The sequence below is a fragment of the Falco cherrug genome, chromosome 3 (genome assembly GCF_023634085.1).
Source record: "Falco cherrug isolate bFalChe1 chromosome 3, bFalChe1.pri, whole genome shotgun sequence".
Taxonomy (NCBI): Eukaryota; Metazoa; Chordata; class Aves; order Falconiformes; family Falconidae; genus Falco; species Falco cherrug.
The window spans coordinates 18,953,326-18,980,027 of record NC_073699.1 but is presented as its reverse complement, the minus strand read 5'-3'; the positions used below and the strand labels follow the sequence as shown (position 1 = coordinate 18,980,027).

The window sequence follows — 26,702 nt, the reverse complement described above, 5'->3', positions numbered from 1 at the left end:
TTCAGAAATATTATTTTCAATGGGAAAATCAACTGTGGTCATAAGTATGATGGCCACCAGCCATCAGACCCTCAGAGGATCTAGGCCCGAAACGCCCTTCCCCTTGCAGAGCAGTGCACTCAAAAGAAGGAAGGGGGCAGATGCAGGGAAATGCTCGCAAGCCCAACTTCTTGACCCAGACTCTTTCTCTCTTCTTATTTATCAGGCCCTGTCATGTTATTTTTCATCCACATCTTCTCTCATACAATTACAGCATTTTAGGGTAAATCAGGGAGGAATTCTGGTGGGGGTGAGCCATGAGATCAGACCAGCTTGCTCAGGGCTTTATCCAGTCAGATCTTGGAAACCTCCAAGGATGGAGACTGTGCAGCTGTCCTGAGGCCCATGCCTGCCTCAGTGGGAACCTCATTTCCCTGCCTGGCAGATCCACCTCACAAATCCCCATCTCTTCCCCAGCTATGCTTCTGCACCATATTCCAGGATTTGGTGCCAATGGGGACCACAAGTCCTTATATCCTTCACAGGATAACTTCGGAGGTCACTATGTTGGGATAACTTAGGAGGTCACTATGTTGAGAGGGCAACTCACAGACAGGGAAATCACTCTGGCCTTCCCAGCTGATAGGAGGATTTTAATCAGGGCCTGAATTAAATGATTAATTCGCAGCCCTCAGGTTGTTTAAAAAGCTGTGATAATGGGCTGAGAAGAAATTACTGTCCGTTTTCTCTTGGCAGGACTGTAACGGCATGACATAGCACCCGTAGAATTGGGGAAAGAACAGGGATAATCTTCAGAATGACAGAAAGACAGAAAATCTACCCAGAAGAAATAATAACAGAAGATTCTTCCACATACCCAAACACAAAGAGGTCAATTTAGATTTAGATTTTTTAACATGTCTTTATTGCTTAAGGACATTTGGCGAGATAGCCATAACATAAACCTCATGTCCAGCATTACTTGGCAACACATTTCCCAGCTGGAAAGAAAATAAATTGGATTTTTTTTCTTTGTGCTAATGCCACATTTTTTGGATGCTATTTTGGAAACTAATCAAGAGGTGGCTGCTCAGCATGCCTCTTCATTCTTGATGGCTTTTTAGTGCAAAAGAGCCAGCAGCAACTTTCTGAAGTCCCCAGAGGTATCCGATCGGACAGCTTCAGCTAACGACTTCTTGTACATTTGTTGGAACTTCTCTTGTATTGCTGGCAGGTCACTCTAAGGAGACACCAAGAACCTCTTTAGAAGCACGGGATGTACTTTGAGTGATATGCCCTGCTTCTACTGGGACCCCTGGGATCTGATCTAAAGCCCATCGCACCCAGTGGGAGGAGGAGAGGAGAAAGCAGATCTAAAAATCTTGGGAGGACTTTCAGCTTAACTTTTGGATTTGAGGTAAGCCCATGTCTGATGGTGTGGTGAGGGGATGCTAGCTGCAAAGAGGGGTACGGGCCTGTGTGGAGAGCTGTGCTGGGGTGACCAGCGCCATCTCTGCCCAGTGCTCAGCAGTGCTGTGAAGGCATAGCCTTGGGACCGGACAAACTCAAATGGGTTGCTGAGACCTCCTGAGGCTGCTCCATGGTGGCAAGCAAGGACAAAGGCACTTCCAGGAGTGTGGCTAAAAGAGAGTTTTGTTCCACCCACAGAAGTAATTTTCTGGTTACTACAGGGGGAGAATTAAATGCCTTGTCTCAAGCTTTCCTGTGAAAAGGCACCCGTTGGTCTGATCTTTACCACTTTGGGTTGTAAATGTTATCATGATTGGACTACGGCTTAAGAGAGAGACTACCCTGGAGCCTAATTTCTCGCACTGCGGACCATAGAGAAATATGCTCTTCTCTCTGTGAACGACTCCTCCTCTTTGTCAAGACTGAAACAGTCCTGGGGTTACAACCTACACAGCTTACAAGGAAGGAAGACTTAAAGACTGTGTTTAAGATCTCAAATGCCTCGTGTAGTTTTGTGCTTTTTAAAATGGCAATTATCTTCTTTGGCTCTTTATTTGTCTTCCCTCCTTCCCATCTGTTTTTCCCATCTGGAATCAGAGAGAATTTGCAACATATGTTTATAAACAATTCTCAATTTGGGAACTGCTGCTTTATCATTACTTAACTAGGGATTTACTTTTACACATCCTAACGGGGCCAGACCTCCCTGTGGATTAGTTTTAACCAGGTATCGTTGACTCCACTTGAAATTGCCTGCATGCTTTCTGGTTTAGTTCTTTTGAAAACTAAATAGATGCAATATTGAAAGAGCGTGACCACCAATGTTGTTGAGCTGAAGTGGGTTGACTGAGCACATGATCCACCAGGACTCACTCCATATCCTCTACATTTATATTTCTCCCACAGCTGATGTGAGGTATTACAGGTCACAGGGTTCCCTACCTCAGCCCTGGTCACAAGGATGCGGATCAAGGTCTTTTCGTCAGTCCCACCTCCTTTCATTGAGTTATGCAGAAGTGTAGCGAAGTAACCTGGGCAGTCTTTGGCACAGCTGACTAGAGAGAACAGGAAGAGATTTCATTATACTTGTATCTTGACATTTTGCAATACACCTTCAAGGAGAAGGAAATAAACAAGGAAGAAATAAAGGAAACTCTCTAGGGTTTACTTGTGAGCTAGTGGGGCTTTCATCCTGTGACTGGTCTCCTATGGGTATGCAAGGAGAAGTCTTGGAGGTTGAATGGGATGTACAGTTCTCCACTGGGAAAGCATGTCACACCGTGAATTATCAGTATGAGCACTCTGCCATTCCACAGTGAAAATGAAATTGAGGAGAATGAACATTTGCCCCTCTGGGGTTCCTTTTCCCCCATCTATTCCGATGCTCACTCCGCAGCTCACAAGAACAAGATTTGGGAGAGCCCAGACCCAGATGGATAACAGCTATACCAGCAAGTTAACCAGAGCCAGGGCACAGGCTTAAACACCAGTCACAGTCATCCCCAGTGCTAAATTGCTGTTGAGGTCACTGTACATTTTTGTGGTGGCTGGATAGCACACTTCTGATGATGCCCAGGCATCCACTGGAAGCTACCAACAGCCATGGCTTCAGGGGCAGCTTTAAGGTGAGCAATCTGTGTTAGAGGGCAAAAAATTTAGCTGCATGGAGAGGAGCTGTGTTTAGCAAATTTTATTTCTAATACCAAGGAGTCCAAATTGCTACTGAAAACTGTCTCTTCTCTTCCTGGCTCACTTTAGGGCTATCTTGATGGCTGCTGCCAGGCTATACACAGACACCCAAAAACCAATGTCAGATGATGGCAAGAACTAGAAAAGAAAGCTCTTGACACCTTTTTTTTTTTTTTTTTTCTTTACCAAGAGTGAGATAAGCCTTCTCCAGATCTCCAGATGTTTCACTTTTAATGGATTCTTCTATATCCTTCCCACACACCTATGAGGACAACAAAAAGGAGCTATAAGAGCTGCTGTTTGTACATGTAATCCCACTGTCATAAAACCAGCATCAGATTTAGGATCCAATGGCAAAAAAACAGTTCAGATCCTTTAGAGCCTTTCCCAGGGAGTAATTCAAGGCCAAATGAAGTTCTCTTCTGGTGCAAGTGCTCACAGGTCCACTAAGAAGAGAAGAAGGTCCATGGAGCCAGGTAAAGGTGCAGTGGTTAAGAGATGGATAACCTACATCAAGCAATTGCACTGCTATCTGAGGGCTTCTAGGACAAAGAAGATGCAGCTTCTTTTTGAGTGACCCCTAGTCAGGAGAAACTGCTTGAGCTTCCCCTAATCCCTCTATCAAAGGCTCTGGATGGCTCTCACACAAATATGATAATTTTTGGAGCTTTCCCAGCTCTATGAAGTTTTGTTACTTATTGTCTTTGGCTTCCCAGGGAAAGTTTACAACACTGCAGTTGTTCCTAAGTTTTGGTATTATTCTGTAGGAAAGGGAAAAAAGAGACTGACACTTCAAAACAGAGTTGATCCTGATTTATGAACTCCATGAACCTCAAAGGCTTTTACTTTGCTCTGTTTTGTCTGTCAGGATGGCCCCGCGTGGAAGACTTAAGTGGACTTTTAGGTCAGAGCTGGGAGACCATGTGTACAAAGCTACCCTTGTAGGGTACCTTGTAGCTCTATTTAGGCTTTATTAATATATATCATATAATATATAATATGTAATATACAATATATAATAGATAATAGATAACATATAATAGATAATAGATAAATAGGCTCTATTTAACTTTCCAACTGCAGAGGGGGACTGAAGTCTGCACAGCTCTTATCTTGACGCACTTCTGCTTAAGTACAGCCAGGCAGGATGTGGTGGACCAGTTTGGGCAACCTGATCTGCTTGGCTTTTGGAATCAAAAAGCCAAGGTAGCTTGGCTATCAGAGCACTTAACTGAACCCCCAGGGTTTGAGCCACTCCAAGGGAGAGAGCCTCAGTCAGCGACTGGGTTTGTTCTCCTGCCAACAACAAACCAAAACTTGGATGAAGCTGCCAACATTTTTCCAGCTATGGGCTCCTTATTATGCTGACGCTGAAATATGGCCTTGACTGGAGCTTTTTTCATCTTCAGTGCCTAGGGTTACAGTTTTCTGGTGAACTCAGAGTTATTCTAGGGAATTTCAGGACTGTGAGCCAGAGGCTGGACGGGGGACCTTCTCCTGAGAATAAATGTCACTGCTGAGCTTCCACCTCACTGTCAGGAGAAGGACCTTGAATCTCCCATTGCTTTGACTTTCTCAGGCCATCTCCAGGTGAGGCATCTCAGTGGGGGTCACCTCCAGGCCCAGGCATGTGTAAAATGTCCCTGGTGGGTGACACAGGGAGAAGTACCAAACGGCCAGGATCCCGCTGCCTACTTTGCCTTATGTTGGGAGACAGAGAGTGCAGCAAAGTACCCGCACAGGCTGTCTGCCCAGCGTGGGCAAAAAGGAAGAGGCTGTAGATGTGCCTCTGCCCAGCCACAATGAGCGTGTGAAGCAGTGGGATCTGGAGGAGAGACCTTGCCAGGCTCTGCCTTGGAGAAATAGAGGAAAAGACTAGAAAAGCAAAACTCTGCTACAGGGCAGGAGTTTTTAAACCTGTCCCTTTGCTGGTTCTCCTGCAGGAGTGGGGACACCCACCATCGTGCAGCTATGGGAGGGAAATGACATTATGACATTTATTTGGCTGGATGTTTTGTAGGTTATGAAGGGGAATAGGTTCTTCAGCAGCAGCAAATATAGCTTTTATCCCCTATTTCCGTAAGATCAGGATCCAGATGAATAAGAATGTTTTCCGAGATTCTTAAAGCACTGAAGAAGTTTTAAAACGGCAAAGAAAGGATGGCCTGGTCTACATGTTGTTGTAGGGTCTGCAAACTCATGCCAGGCCCTATGCGACCCACATCGCAGAAGAGAATAACTCACCTTTTGGTACGCTTGAAAAGTAGCTCTCAGCTGACTGTAGCTTCTCTTTGCTAAGACCACGTTGAAAGCCAGCTCCTCTGTTCCCCAGCGGCCTTCTCCTGCCTTAAATATTACACGTTATTTTTTTGAATCACTTGTTTATTTGTCTTTACTGTTAAAGACAAAAAGTCAGCCAGAGCTCTTGATCCACCAGGCTCCAGCCTGTGCCCCCCTTGCTCACCTTCCACTGCCGTGGCCCCTGTGCATGGTGTGTTTAGCCACCCCCAAGACAGCACGGGGCAAATGAGGATTTCTCCACAATTGCACTTACTTTGTACAGATCTGTGGCATCTTGCTCAGCGAGCTCTGCATTGACCTGTTGGGTCTCATCTCGGGTTGCCTAGAGAAAAAAGGACATGACCGTGAAAAAACCAGACCAAGCGCAGGTTAGGTTTCATAGTGGAAGGGAAGGTGGTCAGCCTGTGGCCCTCACAAACATTTTGGTTATAGTTTTGCTGCCATCTGCTGACAGATGTCTCGTAACGGGGCACGGTGGGACTTGGTGGTGCAGCTTTGAACACGTTTACTACAGCCTCTGGTTTTGCTGACTTCAGCCTGGATGGTAGGGTTTATCTCCCACGTTTATTTGCTATGTGCTGGGACCCTGATGAGACAGTAACCCTGATGCCTCTGGAGCAGGAAGGGACTCTCAGGGGTGGGCAGCTGCACAGCATTAGACCATACCCTGCAGCAGGGTGACCCGTTGGTCCCCCTTGTCCCCAGACTCTTTGCCATACCATAGGTGCTCCTGCTCCCTCCCCCAGCCAGCATGTGTCCAGAGCAGAAAACAAAATCAGAGGAAAACCTGATCTGAGTTTGGAGTTACGCTTGCTTTGAGGAGGGCTGGACTAGAGTAGCTCCAGAGATCCCTTCCCACCTGGCTGCTTCTTTGGTTCTGCTTTCTGCCACTTTTTGCTGCTATTTTTCCACTGGTGGCAAGTGGTTGCGTGCGTGGCCAGAAGCTGGGGTGGGAATGGGGCTGAGATCTGCAGGCAGAGCTGGGGCAAGATGGCCCCAACACGGCCTTGGGCTTTCACCCCTTGAGGGCTGAGCTGCTGGGTACGTACAGCACCCGGGGCTCAAACCACAAACTGGTTTATCTGTTATACAGCTACTGCAAAATGGCTCCCAGTACTTGCGGTGAAGTGCTGGTGGTTTTCATCATGCTGGATATGCCCTGATAACTGCAAGATATCTTCCTGGCTAACCTATATACTCTGACCATTCACTAACACTGTAATGCCTGGTAGAAATTATGAAGGACTAATCTATGAATAATATGTATTTGCCACTCCTGAAAATATACCCTAAGTGGTTGAAGAGCTGTGACAATGCTTTCCAGAATGGGAATCTAACTGTGATATATTTAGTGATGTGACTGTTAGGTCTTCAAAGCGTCTTCTGTTTATTTAATCTTGTAATTTCTCAGGGCTGTCTGACCAGACTGGCTACCATGCTGCATTTCTAGGTGTGATCTGACTCTTCTTAGTTATCATTCTTACTTATGAATACATATATTCATAAATGTCTTTATGAAAATATTAATTTTCTTCTTTATTTCATGTAGGTGGTTCAAAATAAAGTGTGTTCTAATGGAAAATATGCATTTTTGGTGAATGGAAAATAAATAGAACAGCAATCTCTTTCTTTATTGTTCTGGATCTATCTGAACTGTAAAATCCTCAGCTGAGATGGAAATTAGATTTTGTTGGTTTGGGGCAGAATTCAGCATAATGTAACCATGCCCTTGAATGGGTATTCTAGCCATTACCATGGCATAAATAATGATAAAAAAATGCTATTCTCTTCAAAGTATCAGAATTTATAAAATTACTTCTGATTTTAGAAATTAAAATTGTATATATTAAAAGGCTATAGATTAGAAGGCTCTTATACTGAAGAATGCCTTTTGCTTATGATGATTACCTCATTATTATATCACATATTGTAATTACTTTATTATAAATACAAGCCAATATTTATTATGATTACTCAGGGTAGAGAAAACTAAATACTTCAGTCAGGCAACTGCATAAAAGGAAAGCCCCCACCAGCCTTACCTCGAGCACAGTGACTAATATCTTCTGTAGGGAGCCACTTGTGTCACTTTTAACATCAGACTCTAGATCCCTATCAAAGACTATGGAGAAAAAAGAAAAAAAATCCGTGAGGGTTCGCCCAGTGATAAAGGTTTTAAATGAAGGCATTTGAAGGACAATACTACTTACGCCGTTTATATGCCTCCTTTATGTTTACAATTTCCTAGGCAAATAAATAAAATAAATAAATAAGGAAAAAACACTTAGAAATAATAAATACAAATTCAATTAGTTAATAAATAAACAAGCAAACAACCCCCCAGTATGTCAGTGCCATGACCATGTTTGCATGAGGTGTAGCAGGCGTGGGGATGGGAGAAGCTGAATTCCCATTCCCCACTGGTGCTGGGACCCAGTGTGGTGCAGACCCACAACTCAAACCCATCCCTGTTCAGGACAGCATTTCAAGGGATGCCTGACTCATGCAGGCATCTCTCTGGTTTCACTTGTTTTTTAGTGTTAGCTAAAGGGCCTTTTGAAGAGGATCTCGTTCCCATAGCTGGTGGGAGCCACCTCTGAACAGTCAGAGCAGTGCCAAAGCTGCCTCTAACAGGCACCCGGGGATTTCTCTTCATCAGCGCTGCTTCTGGGCCATCCACGGAGATATGGACGAAGGAAGAAATTTGCATTCTATTGCTCTTAACTCCTCCAAGAGTTTCAGCCCTGGTATGGCAACCTTACCGCTGCAACCACAGACAACAAGCATTTCAGCTGTGGGAGCTGGTCTGATCCCTCCTCCTCCTCCTCCCGGGGGGACACACGGGACGACGCGGAAATGCTCTTGGCTAGCTCTTTGCCCTGCTACCTAAAGAAGGTCATGCATGGCGTCCCAACCTTATTGTTTCGTGTGCAGAGAACCTCAATCAGCAGCGACTCATCCGTCCCAGCACCCTTCATCGCCTTCTGAAGCTCCCGGGCCTCATACTCGCAGGGCAGGTCCAGCAGAGCCAGCACAGCCATTTCGAAATTCCCACTCAAGTCTCCCTTCAGGTCCTCTACCAGATCCTGAGGGGACAGTTGGAAGGGTTAGTGCAAATGCTGAGTTGAGATTAGAGGGTTTCTTAATTTGTTTCAGGGAATTTCACAATTTCAAAGCTTCTTCTGTACCAGAAAGGGACAAAAACATAAAAAAGACTTTAAATACGTAGACTTCTTTTTTGCAAAATAAATTCCCTAAAAAGTTTTGTTTGGGATTGAATGAAATGATTGTCCCATCTTCAAATACCAGCTCATATCAGTCCAGTTTTGACTCTTGTTTAAATAAATGCAAACTAGTGTTTTTAAAAACTTAACAGGAGGAGACTTTACACTGAAACTTCCTGCTTCGAGCTGCAACAGAAGGGATTAAACTTATTAAACTTCTCTTCTTACTGGAAAAACCAACAAATTTTTACAAAGTGCTTTGGTGCCAAGCAGTCAGCATTTTTTCCAACAACAACAACAAAAATAATAATAATAAAAAAAAAATCAACCTTCTGATCTACTTAATTCAAAACGTAGTAAGACCCTGGAGTATGTACACTGGAAGGCTGCCTGCTGATAATTCATTTGAAGCCCTACCTCCAGTTAACATTTCCTGTAGCATGGGAAGCACTTGACAAGTTCAGAACAACAAAGCCCAGCTCTAAATCTATTGTTCTTTAATACCCTCTTACACAACCCCGAGTGAACACTCAGTTTATTCGAGCCAGATTGACATGGGTGTTGGAGCAGTTTCCGCACGTGTGCCACGAGCCTTGCTGCTGCCTGGAGCAGCGACAGAGCGAAACGGCACAGCTTGCGGCTCCTTCCCGAGGGATTCAGGCTTCCCAAGCAAGCGAGAAGGGTTGCTACGTGCCATTGTAACCGGGATGTCTCGCGGCACTTGCTCATTTCTAATGACTATTTTTCTTTATCCTCATTATAGAACTAAATTAATAGTATTTACGTAACCAAAATCTTTATCATGCTTGCTGTAAGTTCTACTTACAGAAGGATTTCAGGTTCAGTGCTGCCTGTCTTATTAATATTGATTAACGACTAATGAGCAAGCAGACCTTAAGAAAATACCAATGTAATGATAAGCTCTGAAGGAGTCCGCTTTGCACCTAAATAATATATTGGAAGATTTATTTTTCTTACATGCAAAATCATTAAGGCAGTCTACGCTTCCTCCTCCAGAAATCAAGTCCCCAGTGAGACTTCTTAGTTTTACAAGGTGTATTCTACTTCATCACTGGAAGAAATCAATACTACATCTACTAAACTCAACAAAAATATCATGATGTAAGATCAAACAGTTCCTCTGAATTTGCATCTGGTCTAAGAGGGATTCTGACTTAAAAATTTCCCTTTTACATCAATTCCTTTTTCTGAATGTGCTGAAGATGAACACAAGCTGAAATATTTTTTTTATTTCAGTTATGAATTATTTTCTAGCTCTCCCAGCTTTGATTAAAACACTCTGATCTGGTTGAGGCTGAACTCAAGAAGACTCTGAGGCTAAGATTAGAAATATAATCTGTATTTTAGGAGATAAAATAAATTGCTGAATAACTGGTGTCCTCCTGAAATCCACTGTGCCCTTGTTCTTTTCAGAAGTAGAGGCCTGTAGGCTATATTTCTAGCAGGCATGCAGTTTGAAACAGGGGCCATTTATATTGAAATACCTTATTATACAGAGTTTTGTACTTCTGTTTTATTTGTTGTCTCTGCTCTGATGTTCGACTCGACAAGACTTCAATAATTTTCTTTTCATTGGTTCCTGTAAAAGAAGTTGCACATAGTAATTACTTAATCGTGGATCTAATGCAAAGGATAGAAAATGTGATCTCTAAAGAGAAAAAAATTGCTATACGTATATCCCCACTGATGCCAACTTTATGATTTGTAGCACCTAAGGTTCTTTTGCGGATATATTTAATTGTAATCAGCTACAATGATCAGACCATAATATAAAAGTTCACCATCCCGTGCCACTCAGATTTTACCAGGGCAACTCAGTCTTCTGTTTGAGAAGGTCAGGCACTACTCCCAAAATCAGGGTTATGCCAGCACCGGCAGCCTGACATACACGTTTTTGGTAGCAACGCTTGTTAGAGTAGTCCTGAGGGATCACCCACCAGCTTGTGCACTAAGTGCACAAACACTTGTGCCGGCACAACAGGACAAATAGCGTGGGGTGAGAGGCTGGGGCAGGTGAGGATGTGTTTAAAACAGCTTCATTATCCCACTGCCTGAATGTACAGCCTGTACAAAATGGGTTGTGCCTTGTGCTAAGCGGAGTCAGGAAGAGGAGCAGGAACTGGCCTTTATGGTCTGAGTCTCTGCTGATGCCATTGTGCTTGGCAAAAGTAAGTGAGAGTGAAGGGGGAGCATGGGGTGCCCCAGTGACAGGCACCACAGCAGCTGCATCTCCCGGGAACCCGCAGGAGAACTGCACACGGAGCACACTCCATAGGAAAGCCCTTGGGCAGCTTGGAGCTGTAACTTACGCAACGGATGGAAGCAGCTTTCTAAAGGCGATGGCTTTGTTCTTGTACTTTTCTTGCTGTCAGCCTTATAAACAGATGTTTGCACTAAACAAAGCTGCTGGAAGGCATTTGTTATGTTTGTGGAACAGGACCACAGTGATGTTACTTGGATGCCCAAAAGACACTTTAGAGTAGCTATTGCATTCACACACGTGCCCTAGTACCCTTCCATCCAAGGGCCAGCAGCCTGCCTCAGGCATTATTTTTTCAAGACAAGTATTGAAATGGGGAATGTGTATCAGGAGAGACCTATGACCCTGCATGTGATGGGCATTGCCAAAATGCCTGTGGTGCATAAAGGGTTTAGATGGCAGAGCAAAGGCATCCATGCCAGGTCTGCTGATGCATGCATGTCATGCTGGTGGACGCTGCCCCATGCTCTCCTTGTGCTCTTCCATCTGTTGCATCCACATACTGGGCTTTGTGCTGTGCCTCATCACAGGTTCTTGGGAGCAGGGACCAACAAGGCCTTCCAAGGAGCTACCAGTACAAAGGATAAAAATACAAATGATATTGGCATTCAGCAGCAGCTGATGCATTTTCATGCCTGCCTATCACCACCAAGTACATACAGGGCAAGTTTAAGGCATCTGGTCCAGTTTTTCCTGCTTAGAATAGAGGCAGAAGGCACGGTCCAATTTCAGAAGGAAAAGATACCTTTTCTCCTATCTGGCAATGAGGGGTTAAACTGTCAGTAGGAGAGTCCTCTGGGGAGCTCTCTTGAGGGGGCTGAGTTGATAGGATAGGAACAGTTCCTAAAATTCAGCACATAAGTAGCTGATTCTGAATGTCAGTGCTACACCAGGAAGAAATGTTTAAATACTTGTTTACTGTGCAAATACCTGGAGTGAATTAATGACTTATTGCTCTTGTGTGCTGCCTGGCTGCTCTCCCTCTGCTGGACATTGTCACTTCCATGGACCTGAGGATCCCATGAACACTGTGCATTCCTGGTTCCTGCCAGTGCACAGTCAGCCAGCTTACTTCAAACTACCTTAGAAGATGGTGGGAGGCAGTATTTTTGGTTAAGAATCACTGATGCAGATTGAAAGCACTGTATATTCCTTTCAGCTGATGGAGCTGCAGTGGGCTTTGATGAACATTTGGAGGTGGTGATGTTTTTTACTGGTCCTTGAAGGCCTGAGAAAGGACATATAACCATGACCTTAGTCTGACTGGAATAGCTGGACCCCATGACTGTCATATCAGTCTTGGTAGCTTGATGTTCCTATCGCAGGGAGCAAATATCATGTTTATCCCAATCCCCTGGAGCCAAGCAATTAACAAACTTGACCTTACCAGTTTTTGAGAAACAAGCTGGCTTCCCTTCACATTTATCTTATTCGTATAAAACTTTGTGGGTGTGCATATTCTTTGAGTCAGTGACAGAAAGCATAAAGATTACCTGAAACTTGTTGGAACAGCTGTTTTGCCCTAAGTTTATGTATACGTCTTTCTAATATTGAAATGTCCTTTGTATAAAACCCAGGAGGTTTCTTACCTGCTCCTTTGCAGGCACTATGTAGTTTCTTGGCATCTTGGTCTGCATCAAAACCATGATGATGGTGTTTATTGGTTGACTAGGAAAACAGGAAAACAAGATAGATGGGAAGCAATTTTGCATTAGTCTCACTGAACGACAGCAGTCTGGGTCAGGTTCTTGCTTGATCTTTGTTCTCACCATCTAAACCATTCACTGGTTTAAGAGAAGTTCACACTGGGCTTTGCTGAAATACTGTATCTATCACTAGGGTGCCTAGAATGGATCTGCAAATAGCTGTCACCACATGACACACAGTGCCAATCGTATATAACATTGTTCTGCCAGTTCAGGCTTATTCAAATAATTTAAAGGTAGTAACTCCATACTAGGCACCTTCATGGAGATGTAATATTATTTGTTTGTACTGCTTTAATAACAGGCCAATATAAATGCCTTAATCAGATGCATACAGAACCAGGCTCTGTCTCTGCAGTACGTTTGTTAGATAGGAGCTTTTACAATCCCAATCAGCTGAATAAAAACTGGTCCTGCAAACCTTTCTTGCGGCGATGCATTCCTGCAAACAAGATAATTGGACATACGTAATGTGATAAAGCTGGTGCATTTTATATTTTGGCAAAATACTACATGTGGTTGCCTTGAGCTAAATCCATGGGGGATAATAACTCAAAGTCCACAGCCACAACAAAAGTTTACAGCCTGACATATCAATGTAAACAGTGGCTACTAATTTGGCAAGCTGTGAATCACAAGGTCTGAAATGCTGGTACATCCTCTATTCTGCTGTTTCTCGGACAAGGATAGAAGTACCTGAGACCAGGAGGTCAGCAACATTTGCAACACCTGTAATCAGAATCATGAATCAGATCTTTTAAAAGCCTAAGCTCTAAAAGAATACCTGAAAATAGGTCTTAGGTTCCTAAATCAAGTAGAGCTGTATCCACAGCATGGACTTGGGGGGTCTAAGTGGGCACCGCAGGTACTTTGGCATTTCCATTCAAATAGCAACATGTCGATCAGGCTAGTTGCTTTGCAGGGCTGCCAAGCACTGGCACCACCACTGTTAATTAAGGTGTTAACTTAATTGTTACACTGTTAACTCCAGGGCATGGCACTCTGCTTTCCACTAAATTAAGTGTTGTGACACCCCAGAGTATGGCAGTCTACTATTAAGCCCTTTTGAAAATGCCACCAGCCTACTGAAGAGCAGAAGAGGCTAAAAGGCCTTGTCTTTGGGGATAGCACAGGGCAGAGATGATTCCTGAAAGACAGGAGGCACAGGATTGTTCTGCTTGTGGGATAAAAATAATTTAGCCATACGGCTGTGGGCCATGCTCTGCCATGCATCCATCTGGCCGGAGAACAACCTTTTTATTTACAAGTATAGCTACAACCTGGAAGTTTGTTGGTATTCTTCAGAAGTTTCATGCTGTGATTCACTGGTGGAAGAGCTACATCTCTGGACAAAGGAGTCCTCTGTCAAAAGCCAAAGGGTCTTTTCTCAAGGACAAAACCCAAATCCAGTCCCTACACTGCTTTACCGATGCACCTTTGTGACAGACTGAAGACCATTCAGGTACCTGGCTTTTCTCATGCAGTTAGCAGCTAGGGTACAACTTATTGCTAATGGTAGCTGCATGTAGTGCAGCCAGCTCACTGAAACTGGAAGTTATTTTGACAACAATAGCAATTAGTAAGGTACAATAACACAATAATTCCTCTTGGTCTCTACAGCACAAGGTAAACTTTCATTGCCATATCAATATCACAAATGTTGCTTGTAAATGCGTAACCTACTGTATGCTCTGACACACACACACTTCTCTAAACCTTTCAAACAAGGTGGAAATAGATGCATATAAGTAACTAATACTTTCTAGTGGGAGATTTTACTTAATTATCTTCAGATGTCCCAGAATTTTTGTCAAAAAGGAAAGGTGAAAGTACAAAGTTAGGAAACCGAGGCACTGATCACTGTCTTTATCCAAAATGAATTGCATTCACTTTTTTCTATTATGATAGGGTGTATGTGCTTCTCCTTTGATGGAATCATGTACAAAAGAAAGCTTTTTTGCACAACATGCTTGAAAATTAAGCAGCTTTAATTTCTTTCTTCCTTTCTGACTGCTACATCCTCATTTTCATTCCTGTGAGAATAAAATTCACCTCTGTTCTCTGTAACACCAAAGCAAACGACAGCTAACCAGACTCAGTGATGAGCGTGGGGGAACGGAATAATGGGATCCCACAATACCATGGAGGTTTATTCTGGATATACAGACCCAGGATGCAAATGCTGCATGCACAAAGGGCCTCTGCTGGAGAGTCATACGGGCACAGTGTTGCCACAAGGAGCATGGTCTAGGTGCTGCTCAGTGCGTGGCGGATTCAATGAACATCATGGTGTAGCATTCAGGAGTATGCTTTGCTGCCTGCTCAGCTGAGCGTGTCCTGCAGACAGCAGCTTGTGGTGCCAGTATAGTTTTCCCCTCTCAATAATACCAAATTTAACATGCAAAATGTTTTCAGACACTTCAGTCCATACTTTAACGTAGGATTGGTAGTGCTGTCAGTTAGGACTACGTTGCATAATGCACTCCTAATTACTTCTTGCATCTGTATCATGCACCCTGGAGCAATCCCAAAAGACAGCATAAGATGGAGAGACAGTATCCCTGCCTTTCCCCTGATGCATGTGGAATGCTCTTAGTTGGAACGGGGTACAATATCTGAATGGAGTACATGATGGTGACATTAAGATGTCATTTTGGCTCTATAGTGTTAGTATGCTTTTCAGATGATGTTCATGCCACTAGTATGGTTGATCCTGCTGTCTTTGTTAGGCAGCTGGTACGGAAGTTGTTCTAGGGTTGTTTGCAAAACATTTCTTTGTGAGGGTGAGGACCAGGGAAACAGCTGAAAAATCAGCCAAAAAAAGGGACAATTCTGGAGCACAAAATCCAGATAGAAATGCTAACATATCAAATGCATAGATTTGACTACTTTGTAGTATCCAAGTGCTATTCTAACTTGTAACTTACTATAGCCCCCAAATTGGCTCCAACAATGAGTTGAGAACTGTTACTCCACATTCATTTCCTCATGACCTGGGACAGAAGATGTACTGGTGAGGAGTGAGAGGAAAAAGGCTTTGTCTGGCATTTGCCCCCACTTTTCAATCATTCAGCCTGGACAGAAACACCTACACAAACACCCAAAAGCAAGAAGCTGGTTTGCCTTACCCACCAGCAGTGCTGGGCTGTGGGTATCGCTCTCGTCATGTTAATGCTGCCGCCTCTGCAGCTCCCACCGCCTCAACCCTACCACAGATGCACCGGGTCCCCGTAATGTCATTACAGGACTTTGGGAGAGTGGTTTGCTCCCTTATGCCTTGATGGATGGTCAGTTACACTCAGGTTTTAGTGAGTCCCTAACTCCTAGGTGCAACTTGTCGTAGCTGTTGTGTTTGGGTGTAGCACAGTTGCAACAGGCAGGAAAACAGTAGCACCAGCGACTGAAACAACATTGTGGATTTATGAGGATTCATAAAGATACGTATTTCTTTTCAAGGGGAAAATCATGCGGGAGAGAAGGAAGGCCTGTTTCTTAATGATGTTCAGGACATGTTTGTTTTAAAGCAGCACTGTTGAGTCAGCTCTGCTAAAGCCTCCATCTACAAATAAATCACTGTAAAACATTAAAAGATGCACCCCGGGGATATCATTCTTATAGTACTATGTGTAATCCCAGCATCAGCTTTATAGATGGGAAACCTGATACTCTGGGTAAATGACTGTCAAGGCCAACTCCTGAGTTATTTGGAAAGCTCTGGTTAAAATCCACCACTGGCTAGGTCCCAGCCTTGACCTTGCCCACTGATGCAGCCTTTCTGCGCAGGAGGGGGAAAGCTGCAGGTTTGGAGAGGTGGATTTTCCTGCAAGGGATAAATGGTGAAAGAAATGGGTGTTTAATACCATTTGTAAGTTTTAGGCATTTTTATTTTAAAAATATGGGCAGAATCACTTTAATATAGTTCTTGTTTTAGAGTTAGGTTCTAAGTTTAATTTGAGTAACTAATGACTTACAAGTGTTACAGCAGTTTAGGTGACAGCATGATGTGCAGTCTGGAACATCAGGTGGACAGATTGCATACAAATGTTGCAGCTGGACATAGGATGTAAGGGAACTTGCTTTCATAAATTAGTCCAGCTCCATCTACTCAGTTACTTCATATTCTTCCACATTTCTCTCCAATAGCTCTATATTAATTAGTGTCATCAGAGTTCTGGTGGTAAGAAATCTTCTTTTTAACTTCCAGCCTGGCTGAATTCATGGCCTATGTCTACTTGTTTTTTCTGCCTACAGTGTTCCTTAGCTTGAAGAGTTTTTGCCTCACTTAAGCATATTTTAAACAACAATCATTTCCTCTTGCAGCTTTGGCTAGAATTGCCACAGATTTATTTTTGTTACACTGTATAGATTATAACTGATCTAAACCTAACACTTCTACATTGTTGTGAAGCACAGAAAGCAGTTTTTCCTGCTGTAAATTAAATTTGACTTTAAGGAGATGTAAGATAAATTTATGGTTGAAGATGGTTTGCAATGCTTATAGCAGCATTTGGAGACTGTTCTTTGCTAGTTCAGCACATGGAGCCCTTACGGTGCACAAATAAACATTTTAACAAAAGGGTTAGCAAAACCAAGAAAGGCATAGTGGCGACGGGGGGTGGGGGTGGGGTGGGGGTGGCAGGGGGAATAAGAGCTCTGGTGGATTCAAGGCATCAGTAGTTAGAATTGGTGGGGTGTTGCAATACATCGCAGACATTTCTGAAGACTAAGTCTAGTATCTTCCTTGAGCCAAATACAATCAAGCTTGCAGTAGATACAAAGTGCTTATATGTCAGTAGACAAGAAGAGAAGAAACACTACCATGAGCATGCCAGGTAGCTTCCTGTATTACAAAAAAGAGAGAGCGTGCCCTACTTGAAAATAGTGGAAAATACAGCTGAGCAATCACGGCTATTTTTCCATTTCCATCATTTCAAGCAGATGGCGCAACCGTGCTCAGGAACAGAGGTTTCTGGAGGAGTACTGTCAAAACAACAGAAAGGGTAGCTGCTCGGGATGCTGCTGACAGTGCTCACCCACTGCAGCTCTCACGCAGATCGATGCTGATAATGTACATTGAGAGATGCAGACACAGACCCTTCTAGCAAGCGCCAGCAGAAGCGTGGCCGCTGACAAGAGCAGGTCTAATAGCTATGGGCAGAGCTCTAGAAAGGGCTGGATTGATCCAGGGATGTTGAGTGCCTGCCCCAGTCTTCATTTTTGCCAGATCCACTTAATGTGCTTTATTCAGTGCATGCCTAATTTCAAGCTTCTCTTTGGTTGCTGTTTTCATTTTTCTTTGGCTTAACAAAAATAAAAATTAAATCTCAAAATGGCTGCACATAGAAAGGGCAGACTGACTCGTGCTCTTTCTGGCACTGACTCCTGCAAATCAGTGTGGTCTGGAATAAAAATTAGGGCTGTATTCAGTTGTCTAAATGTAGGTATCTGTTGCTGTTAGAGATGCCCCAGGGTAAGCTGGCTGCTGCCTGTCAAAAATGAGCAGTGTCCTGTGGGACCTGCCTCCGTCAGCCCAGTGTGGATGTCTCACATACCTGAGAGCATACCAGTGGTTACTGGAGGTAGGCAACAGAATCATGCCACACCTATTTCACCAGTTTCCTTATTCTTCACGTATACGTAATCATGTTCACAAAAATGCATTGAGAAACCCAAGGTTTTAAAAAGAATGACATAAACCAGTTCCATGCGTAACACTCTGAGCTTTCCTTTCTACCAAGCAGGTGAGCGTCAGTTTCCCACAGATTTATGTCTCCTGTCTGGCTGATTTTGGTGCCTCTACCACCTACTGCAGCTGAAGCAATTCCTGTGATGGGCAGAGGCATAATGGCCCATCGCTGTGGGGATTCTCTGGTGTCTTACAAGGGTTGAGCTCATGCCTCTGTCTTTTGTTCAGCAGACTTCTAATACAGTCTCTCTCTTCTCAAGATTTTCAAGAAATGTAACAGGCACTAAGAACTCTGAGACTAACACCCTGCTGGTAAAATCTGAAAATTGTCCAGTGGCTTCAAATATTTTTAGCTAGGGTAACAGAGAAATACATACAGCAGTGTCATGCATCCAGTTTCTTTAGGAAGCCAAGCCCCAGACAATCCATAATATCCCAAAGGTGAGCACAGGAATGCCAGAAAAACAGACAGACAAGCCAAAACAATTGAAAACCCATCACAGATAGGAAGCTGTGGAACCTGTTGAGATTTTGCAGTTCTCACTGTGCGCAGTCACTGGGTCACCAGTTCAAAGACCTTTGGGGACCCTCATCTCCAACTAATGAACCAGTTCTCTAGCTCAGCACTGCCAGAGCTGTCAGGACTGGTTTGGGCAGAGCTGATCTTGCTGTAGGCAAAGGATAAGTGAGCTGACATCTCAAAGTGCCTTCCAGTTCTATTGTTTTCTGTATTTCTCTTTTGTGTGGTGGGGAAAATGCAATTTCTCTGTCTGCCAAGAAATGTCCCAAACCATCTAGTCACCTTGTTAGCATAATAAATGAAAGGACTGGGGTGTTTATCTCATTAGTTAAATTGTATCTATTATACTAGGATCATGGAAGACAGCTTTTGGCAAATCAGCACCTATGTGATTAATTTTTTATCAACACACATACACTCCAGATTAATTATTTATCCTGGCAGAAGCCTTCAATAAGCTATAAATGCAACTGGAATCTAAGGTTAACTAGACTAACAGTACTGGATAGGATAAAAAGAAAGGGCATGTTATCTTAGATCCTGTGGTTTGTGTCTTCTAGTACGTAACACTTTGTGTGCATGACATCCTGTTAGCAGAACAAACGCTGAACTCCCACCCAAAGGGACAGTCTTAATGACAGCCCAAATCTCATTACTCATTTTCAAGCATTTCCATGTGTTAAGAATAAAACACAAGAACAAATATGGGAGTAGGCTGATATATTTCGATTCTGATCTACTTCCAAAGCGTGGATTGAAAACATGATGACACATCCCTACTTCACCAATAGTCTGATTTACTGATTTACTAAAACAAACGTTGCCAGTTATAAAGATTTTTTTTTCGCCCTGTTGTAATGCCTCCTTAGGCCCTTTTGACCTGGGTCAATTTGTGGATCATTGCAGAAGGTATGAGCATAACAAGAACAGTCACAGCCTCCTCCTGCTATATAAGGTATATTATATTTCTATAATAATGTCACCCTATTTGAAACCCATGCATTCCTAATAGAAAATGTATCTTCCTGCTTCTACCAGTGAAAAATGCAGCTGAGGCTGGAATGAACACCAACAGAAGCCATTTCAGAGGTAGCACCCAATCTGCTTGTCAAGCAGCATCCCTCCCTCACCCATGGCAAAGAGCCTGGAGACATGTATCACACATCTAAACTGTGGGCAGGAGAGCTCTCGGTGTCAGCAGGCAGAGGATCACCCCTCCACTGGGAGCCTTTGGCTTTGCCATGGGATGGATGAGGCTGGCAATGGGGCCCAGCAACCTGTGGCTGCTCTCTGTGGAGGGAAAGCCCTGGGACACTGGCACAGACCTGCTCTTGGCTGTGTCAGCCAGCCTGCCACAGGGCTGTCAGTGTTCCTGGGGAATAAAAGTGTGATTTGTTCAGAAAGCTCCAGACCATCAATCGGAAAGGGCAGAAAAGCAGATAAAGCCCATTTCATTTCAGTGTATAGGTACTTCCATGAGAAAGACTTCCAAATATTAGAGAGCTCTAATATAATGGAGAAGCAAAAGAAGCAAAGAGCAATTACTGGTAGGCAAGGTCAGGTCTCGTCTAATTGGGAAAGGCTGTTCAGGGGTGAGGATACCTGGTCACTGGTGCATGATGGGTTCACCATTGCCTATCATCCTTGCATCAAAGCAAGATGTTCTTCTGCAAGCTCTTCTTCAGTGAAATTCAAATAATTGGTCTCAATTATTCAGGTAGGAATTTATGTGAAACGTAAAGCCTTTTAGCATATGGGACAGAGTAGATGGGTGCTAGCATCTAAAAAAAACCCCAGAAGCGAACAGCAGCAGCATGTTGGAAGTGGGGCAGTGTCACCAAGCACCAGAGTTTGTGCTATGGTAATAAAAAGGTGGGGTTGCTAAACACCTTTTTTTGACATATGCCAACCGGCAAAGTGGTACCTTAAGGGCTATGTGTCCTTTTGACTGCAAGGTTTCTTCCTCTGCTGTTTTGTAAAATGTACCTGTCATTTTTGTTTGAGCAATTTTCTCAGTAAACCACAACACGTAATTGGAATATTGCCAGCTGCCTTCTTGTTGACTGCTCTGAGAATGGTATCAGCATCTCCGAATGCCGTCCGCCATCTGCCAGGCAGGCTGTCACTCTCCCAAATCCTTACGGCTGTTTTAGGTCTAACAGCTGCACAACAGCAACATGCGCTGTGAGGCCAGCTTATTGCTGACAGTTTGTTGCTATCAGGAACAAAGCAATTTCTAGATGACTTCATTTATATATATGTATTATATATATAACTACTGGATATTACAATATATGTAAATCATGTAGATTAGATTTCATTACTCAATGGCCTTTGCAATGACTCGGTGACTCTTTCCAAACTGAGAGATGCAAATAACTTTTTCTACGACTGAGACTAAAACTACAGTGATAACAAGATCCTAATAGAATTAGTTGTATTTACTTTTTCCTATTACAAACATGCGGCAACAGTGCAGGTAATTGCTCTGACAGTTATTTAAACTGGAAAATTAAAACCATCTCTCTCTCTTACTATGCCCCTCCTGTTTCTAAGTGGCTGTTAATGTATCATCTCATACTACCTTATGGCTAATTTTTTATCCACTCAGTTTATTCACACTCATTACGATGACAGAGAAGTTCATGATTAAGAGAAAAAATAAGTTTTGGGGGGGTTCTCTCATGGCTGAATTTTAAACTGTCTGGCTTTAATGTGTCCAAACCTTCCTGTGGCTGGTGGAACTCCTTAACGCAGATTGCTTTGAAGATCAAGAGCTGGCTACCAGTGGAAATGCCAAAGCTGCAAACCTGCAGCTTTTATTTCTAGAGGGTTCAATCCAGATGCTTAAACACAGACAACCTGGAGATGTGCCAGAGCACCCAGCACCTGCACGGGGCTGGCAGAGGTGACACAGGGCTGACAGGAACCTGACTCCCCTGGTGTTGCAGCTGAAGCCAAGGCAGCAAAGGATGCTAGGATTCTCCAGAGACACCACGCCTCTGTTTAGTCATGAGTCATGCCTCACATCACTTCCTTTTAATACTTAATGGCTTTCTTCCCCTAGGGCAAACCTGAAATTTCAAGTCTGGAATAATTCTCTGTTATGCTGGGGGTGGACTTGACTACTTTAGTTTTATTGACCATAATGCCTGGTTGGCAAACACTTTGTATGCTGGGCCATTAGGGGTAATGATAGCTAAAATGATTGGAAACTGCCATATTCTGCCTCTTTTTTCAGCTGAGATACCAAATCTCTGTCTTGCACGCTGATACAGAGACAGCTAAAATGTTCTTCTGTCTTACTAAAAATTTTACACTCATTACGTCAATTAAGGCTTGTGATGAGTACTGGTAAGTTAACATGGATGGAACTGAAATAAATTCTTGCGTATGCCAGCATGAAAGTTAACATGACTTAAGTACACCTATGCAGGGCTGAAATACATGAACACAATCTTTGGAAACATGATGATGACTCTCATGTATTTTAAAGCTCAATTATTTAAAAGGAGAAGAACCTGAAGGATGTTGCACCCCATCAGGGAAGCCCCAAGATTACACACTTCTCCCCTTGGTTCATTTTAAAACATTCCTCTGCAAGATGCATTATCTGAACACCAACCATACATACATAGACACATAGAAGGGCTGTTACTATACAGACATTACTTGTTTAGTGTCTGACAGCCAACTGTGTCTACCGAACTTGGAGACTTCTGTGTCGGACTCTTTTCCACCTCACAGGGTGGAGGAAGTCTCGGGATATCCCTGGTCAGCTGAGTCACCTACAGCAGCAGTAATCAATCTATTGCTTCTGTTAGTAGTCACAGTTAACAACAGAGGCAGAGTAATTTTTCTAGATAGTAACAACAGAACTTGATAGAATATGCTAAAACTGTTGTATACAAAGAAGAGCTTTAGAGTCCAAGTATTTTGGAATTTTTTTATGTTTTTGCAAAACATAGTTGTTTGACCTATTTACATTATGTAAAACATAAATGTAATGACCCTTTGATGCTTCAGATGGATTATTTTTTTTTTTGCCACAAATGCATCATACATTTTTCATGGGTAGATGCTTGTTAACATCTACCACGGCTGCACTCACAGGACAGACCTAAAAGGAACAGCAAATATCCTGGATAAAAGGGGATCATGGAAATGAAAAGAATTTGCCACAGTTCTTCCCCTGTGTTGGGTGGCTGAACAAGAAAGTATCTCTGTCTCCTGCTGACTGTGGGCTTATGGCCAGGGACTGAACAAGATTCGACTGTCCCTGAATATTGGTCTGTCAGGGGAAGCAACAAATAGCTATTGTTGAGCTTTGTCATGAGATAATAAAATCATGCTGTGGTAAGTAGTACTTGTACTAAGGGAACATTTCTACAAGGATAGTAATGTCCATAGGCAACACAGAGGTCCTCGTGATGTTTGTGAGCTTATGCCCAAGAGGACTCCTCAGGCAGGTATGTTCTCCGTGTTATACTTACTTTTTTACCTTCAGGTTCCCCAACCATCTGGCTCACAACAACCTGCCACCCCCCTTCTCACATTACAGAGTCTTCCCTGGCAGAAGGTTTGGGCTGCTTTACAATCAGAAGATGAAACTCAAGGACATCCCAGAGAACCTCAAAAAGTGGTTTAAATTACAAACACAGAACTTGCCCACCCACTAGATTAATTCAAGTCACAAACATCACAGAGAACACTGGAATAATGCACAAAGAGTCGTCTTGGATTCTTGAGAGACAGAAGGTAAAAAACCAATTACACAATTTCACAAAAGTCAAAATCCATCAAACTTTTCAAACCAGCATACCATCAGAACCATTGCTGCTTTTCCCAAACTGCCCCCAAAGCACCTTGCTTACAGCAGAGCAGCTACCCAGATTTTCAGGTGGATTTATTCCACTTCTGGTGATTTTGAAGACAGCAGCAGTACAGGTAAGCTTGATGCAAGACCGCAAACAGAGAAAGTAACTAGCGACTTTAAATCTCTAAGGAAGTGCAGTCAAAAACTTTGTTTGATTGTAGAAAAAGGGACTGGATCGAGTTCAGAGAGAAAAAAGCATGTGGAAATATGCAGATTTGGAGCTGTAACGTTGCATGGGGTACAGACCTTGACTGGGAGTTTGGTTTCTAAGACAAAGGTACACTTTAGGGCTAGTTAGAAATTTTTTGCTGAAAGCGTATTTTTTCAGTAAAATTTGGTACTTTTGATCAAATTAGCATGCTCAGCAACATACTAATTTTGATAAAAGCTCCATTCTAAAATGAGACATTTTGATATAGCTGAAAAGTTCCATTTTAACATCCATGTAATGGAACCTTTTCTTTGAACAATGCTTAGCTTTCAGTGAAAACCTCATTTAATAATGACATTTAAAAAAAATATAATTAAAACCTAAATCCATTTAACCAAATAAAATATCTCATTTGACACAGATGATTCATTCTATATTTCTCCTAGCAGAATTTGGGCTATTCAAAAATTTTTCACTTCTGAAATTTCAAAGCAGATAAAATTTTGGAAAGATGCAGCATTCAACAGAACGAAACAACCCAGTTTTACCCAGCTTTCTAGTGCTGAGATGGACCTCAAAGGTGGAGTTGCCTTTGTGCACTGCAGTGCCTCCCAAAGCCACCATAAACCACAGCAACAGGTGCTGCAAGACCACGGTGCCCCTTTCATCCTTCATAAATAAAGTGCTTACTGGCTCATCTGCTGACAAACTGGTAGTCCCTATGGCTGGTTTCCGTATATCCTCTGTGAGTCTGTAAGACTTGCTCTGGAGGTTTAAAAAACACAAGATGTAAGACACTCATGAACCTACGGTTGCAAAACAGGAGATCAGGAAAAAGAACAAATTGCAGCTGAAAAGCCTGGTTAAGAATTTAGTATTTTCAAGGCTATTCCAGAAGCGGTTCTCTGATACAGATGTAGGCATTTCTCCAAGATAACTTGTAATTTCTAGGGACAAACAGAATGATGCAATTCCCAGATAAGTCATGGGCTGAATCATGGAATTCTCTTCCAGTGTGGGCTCACACCTTTTTCCACTGAAGCTTACAGCCCAGCTCTGGTGTGCTGCACCTACATCCAGGGTGTAGTATGGACCAGTGTGGAGCTCATACAACTGCTAAACCTGCCCGAGATGCAGTGCTGTGATCTCTCTTGCCACAGACAGAAGTCAGCTGGCTAGCTTAAACCTAAATTGCGTATGCCTGCTCTACACTGCATTCAGTGAACTGCCCAGTGAAAGGCTCTCCAGGGTCAGGACCCTCAGGAGGTGCCTGCTGACAACCCTGCAATGTGTGCTTATGTGGACACGTGGGGCTGTGGCAGGAGCCTTCTTAGTCTTGTTCCCTAGGCAAAGACAGGTTGCTGAACTGCTTGCTCCTCTCTCCTTATGCAAGCAGCCAGTCCAGAAAAGGATGGTGTGGAGATGGGACCATCCACCCTTCCACAGGGAGACAAAATGCTCCTTGACTTAGTAGCTGGAGCTTTGTGTGAATGGCACAGGCTCTCTTGCTCAATCTGCCAAAGAAAAATGTCCTGACGAGCTGGTTCGAAAGCAGCAGATGCTTGGCATCTCTCAAAACCTTGCTGAATTTGAATTAAAAAAATAGTCACATAATAAAATAATATAAATCTTAGAGGAACTAATGCAACATTAGCCTGTATCAGTAAACAAGCTGTCTTCTATTGATATATACTGTGAAACTGCAGGGTTTCACCATTCACTCATGCACTGCTGAATAAATACTGCCTTTTATCCATGAATTTTAAAATTGAGGCTAAAACCCCCCAACTTCTTCAGCACAAGCTACTCAGCTTTCAGAAGGACCAATCACTCGCAGCTACCACACACAAAATTTCGACAATCAGGTTGCTTTGAGGTTAAGTATCTTTATGCAGATTTAGATATTTATTATTAAACACCTAAATGTTAGCCAAAATTGTCTCAGTCAAAACTCATATGGTAATTTGATGTGTAAAACCTGACACCTTTTTTTTTCCTCAGGCCCTTCTGTGAGCACCACATTTTGAGATTCTACTATTACACTACCATTCAGTGATAAACAGCCAGTTTTTGAAAGTGTTGACCTTTGGGACAGGAATTTTTTCATACATCTTTAGGGAATTATTTTAGTGTTCAGAATGTTCCAGTACAAATTTGCTAAACTACTTACAATTAGTTTTCTCCCAACATCCTATACATAATTTCTTTTTCTCAGAATTAAAGCGCTGCTCTTTTTAACTAAGCCGCAATGAGCATTAAAACACTCAGAACCAGTGTGCTACAGTAATAGTTTCATTATTCATGGACTGCAATTAAGCGATGTTACCAGCTACATGCAAGTTTTCCACCCACGCTTAAAGTAGATTTTGAGGTTAAATCTTCATTTGCAGCTGTATTAATGTCATTTAAAGTGAAAATTGTCAAAAATAAAACCAGAAAATTGTTGCATTTTTGACAATCCAAATTAAATAACTACTTACATGTGAACTGCCCATTTTTGCTTAGCCTGAGTGTGTAGAAGATGCAACTCTTCTGCACTTCAATAAAGCAAGCATACAGACTGAGTAGTCAACTTTTATTAGAGCAGCTAAACCCTACCCAACCCCGGGTTAATCAATAACTTCTAACATTATTTAAATACTAGCCATTTTGAGGTGGGGTGTATTCCTAGTTACATGCTGGCTTTATTATCTAATATCACATCCTGTTGGGTCATGGAGCTGGCTGGTTTCTCCAAGGAAAATCAGGATTTCGCAATATAAGCCTCAAGATTGTACATACTTATTTATCTAATTGCTATTACAATGATTCAAAACATA

At 42.8% G+C, this 26,702-nt stretch overlaps 1 protein-coding gene across 2 annotated transcripts; it reads right to left on the bottom strand.

Annotated features, from left to right (window-relative positions):
* Positions 1-881: 881 nt before the first annotated feature.
* Positions 882-26,433, bottom strand: ANXA13 (annexin A13). Of its 2 annotated transcripts, XM_014279363.3 has the most exons (12): positions 26,364-26,433; positions 24,574-24,648; positions 12,534-12,612; positions 10,169-10,263; positions 8,355-8,525; positions 7,650-7,683; positions 7,482-7,561; positions 5,693-5,761; positions 5,383-5,484; positions 3,325-3,400; positions 2,392-2,504; positions 882-1,219 (listed from the first exon to the last, which is right to left on the bottom strand). In XM_014279363.3, exons 1-12 carry the CDS (start codon positions 26,376-26,378, stop codon positions 1,100-1,102), a joined length of 1,029 nt encoding a protein of 342 aa, XP_014134838.1. In that variant the 5' UTR covers positions 26,379-26,433; the 3' UTR covers positions 882-1,099. The 2 variants fall into 2 exon arrangements, with proteins under 2 accessions (XP_014134838.1, XP_005438487.1); XM_005438430.3 differs by lacking the exon at positions 24,574-24,648 and having other exon boundaries at positions 26,364-26,430.
* Between the last annotated feature and the right edge of the window lie 269 nt (positions 26,434-26,702).

What these genes read in the sequence shown, in the direction of transcription:
- ANXA13 (XM_014279363.3), bottom strand. An exon ending in TAGTGCCTGCAAAGGAGCAG is followed by an intron (nt 10,264 to 12,533) that starts GTAAGAAACCTC and finishes CTTCTTTTACAG; the next exon opens with GAACCAATGAAAAGAAAATT. An exon ending in ACAAAACTCTGTATAATAAG is followed by an intron (nt 8,526 to 10,168) that starts GTATTTCAATAT and finishes CTGTCCCCTCAG; the next exon opens with GATCTGGTAGAGGACCTGAA.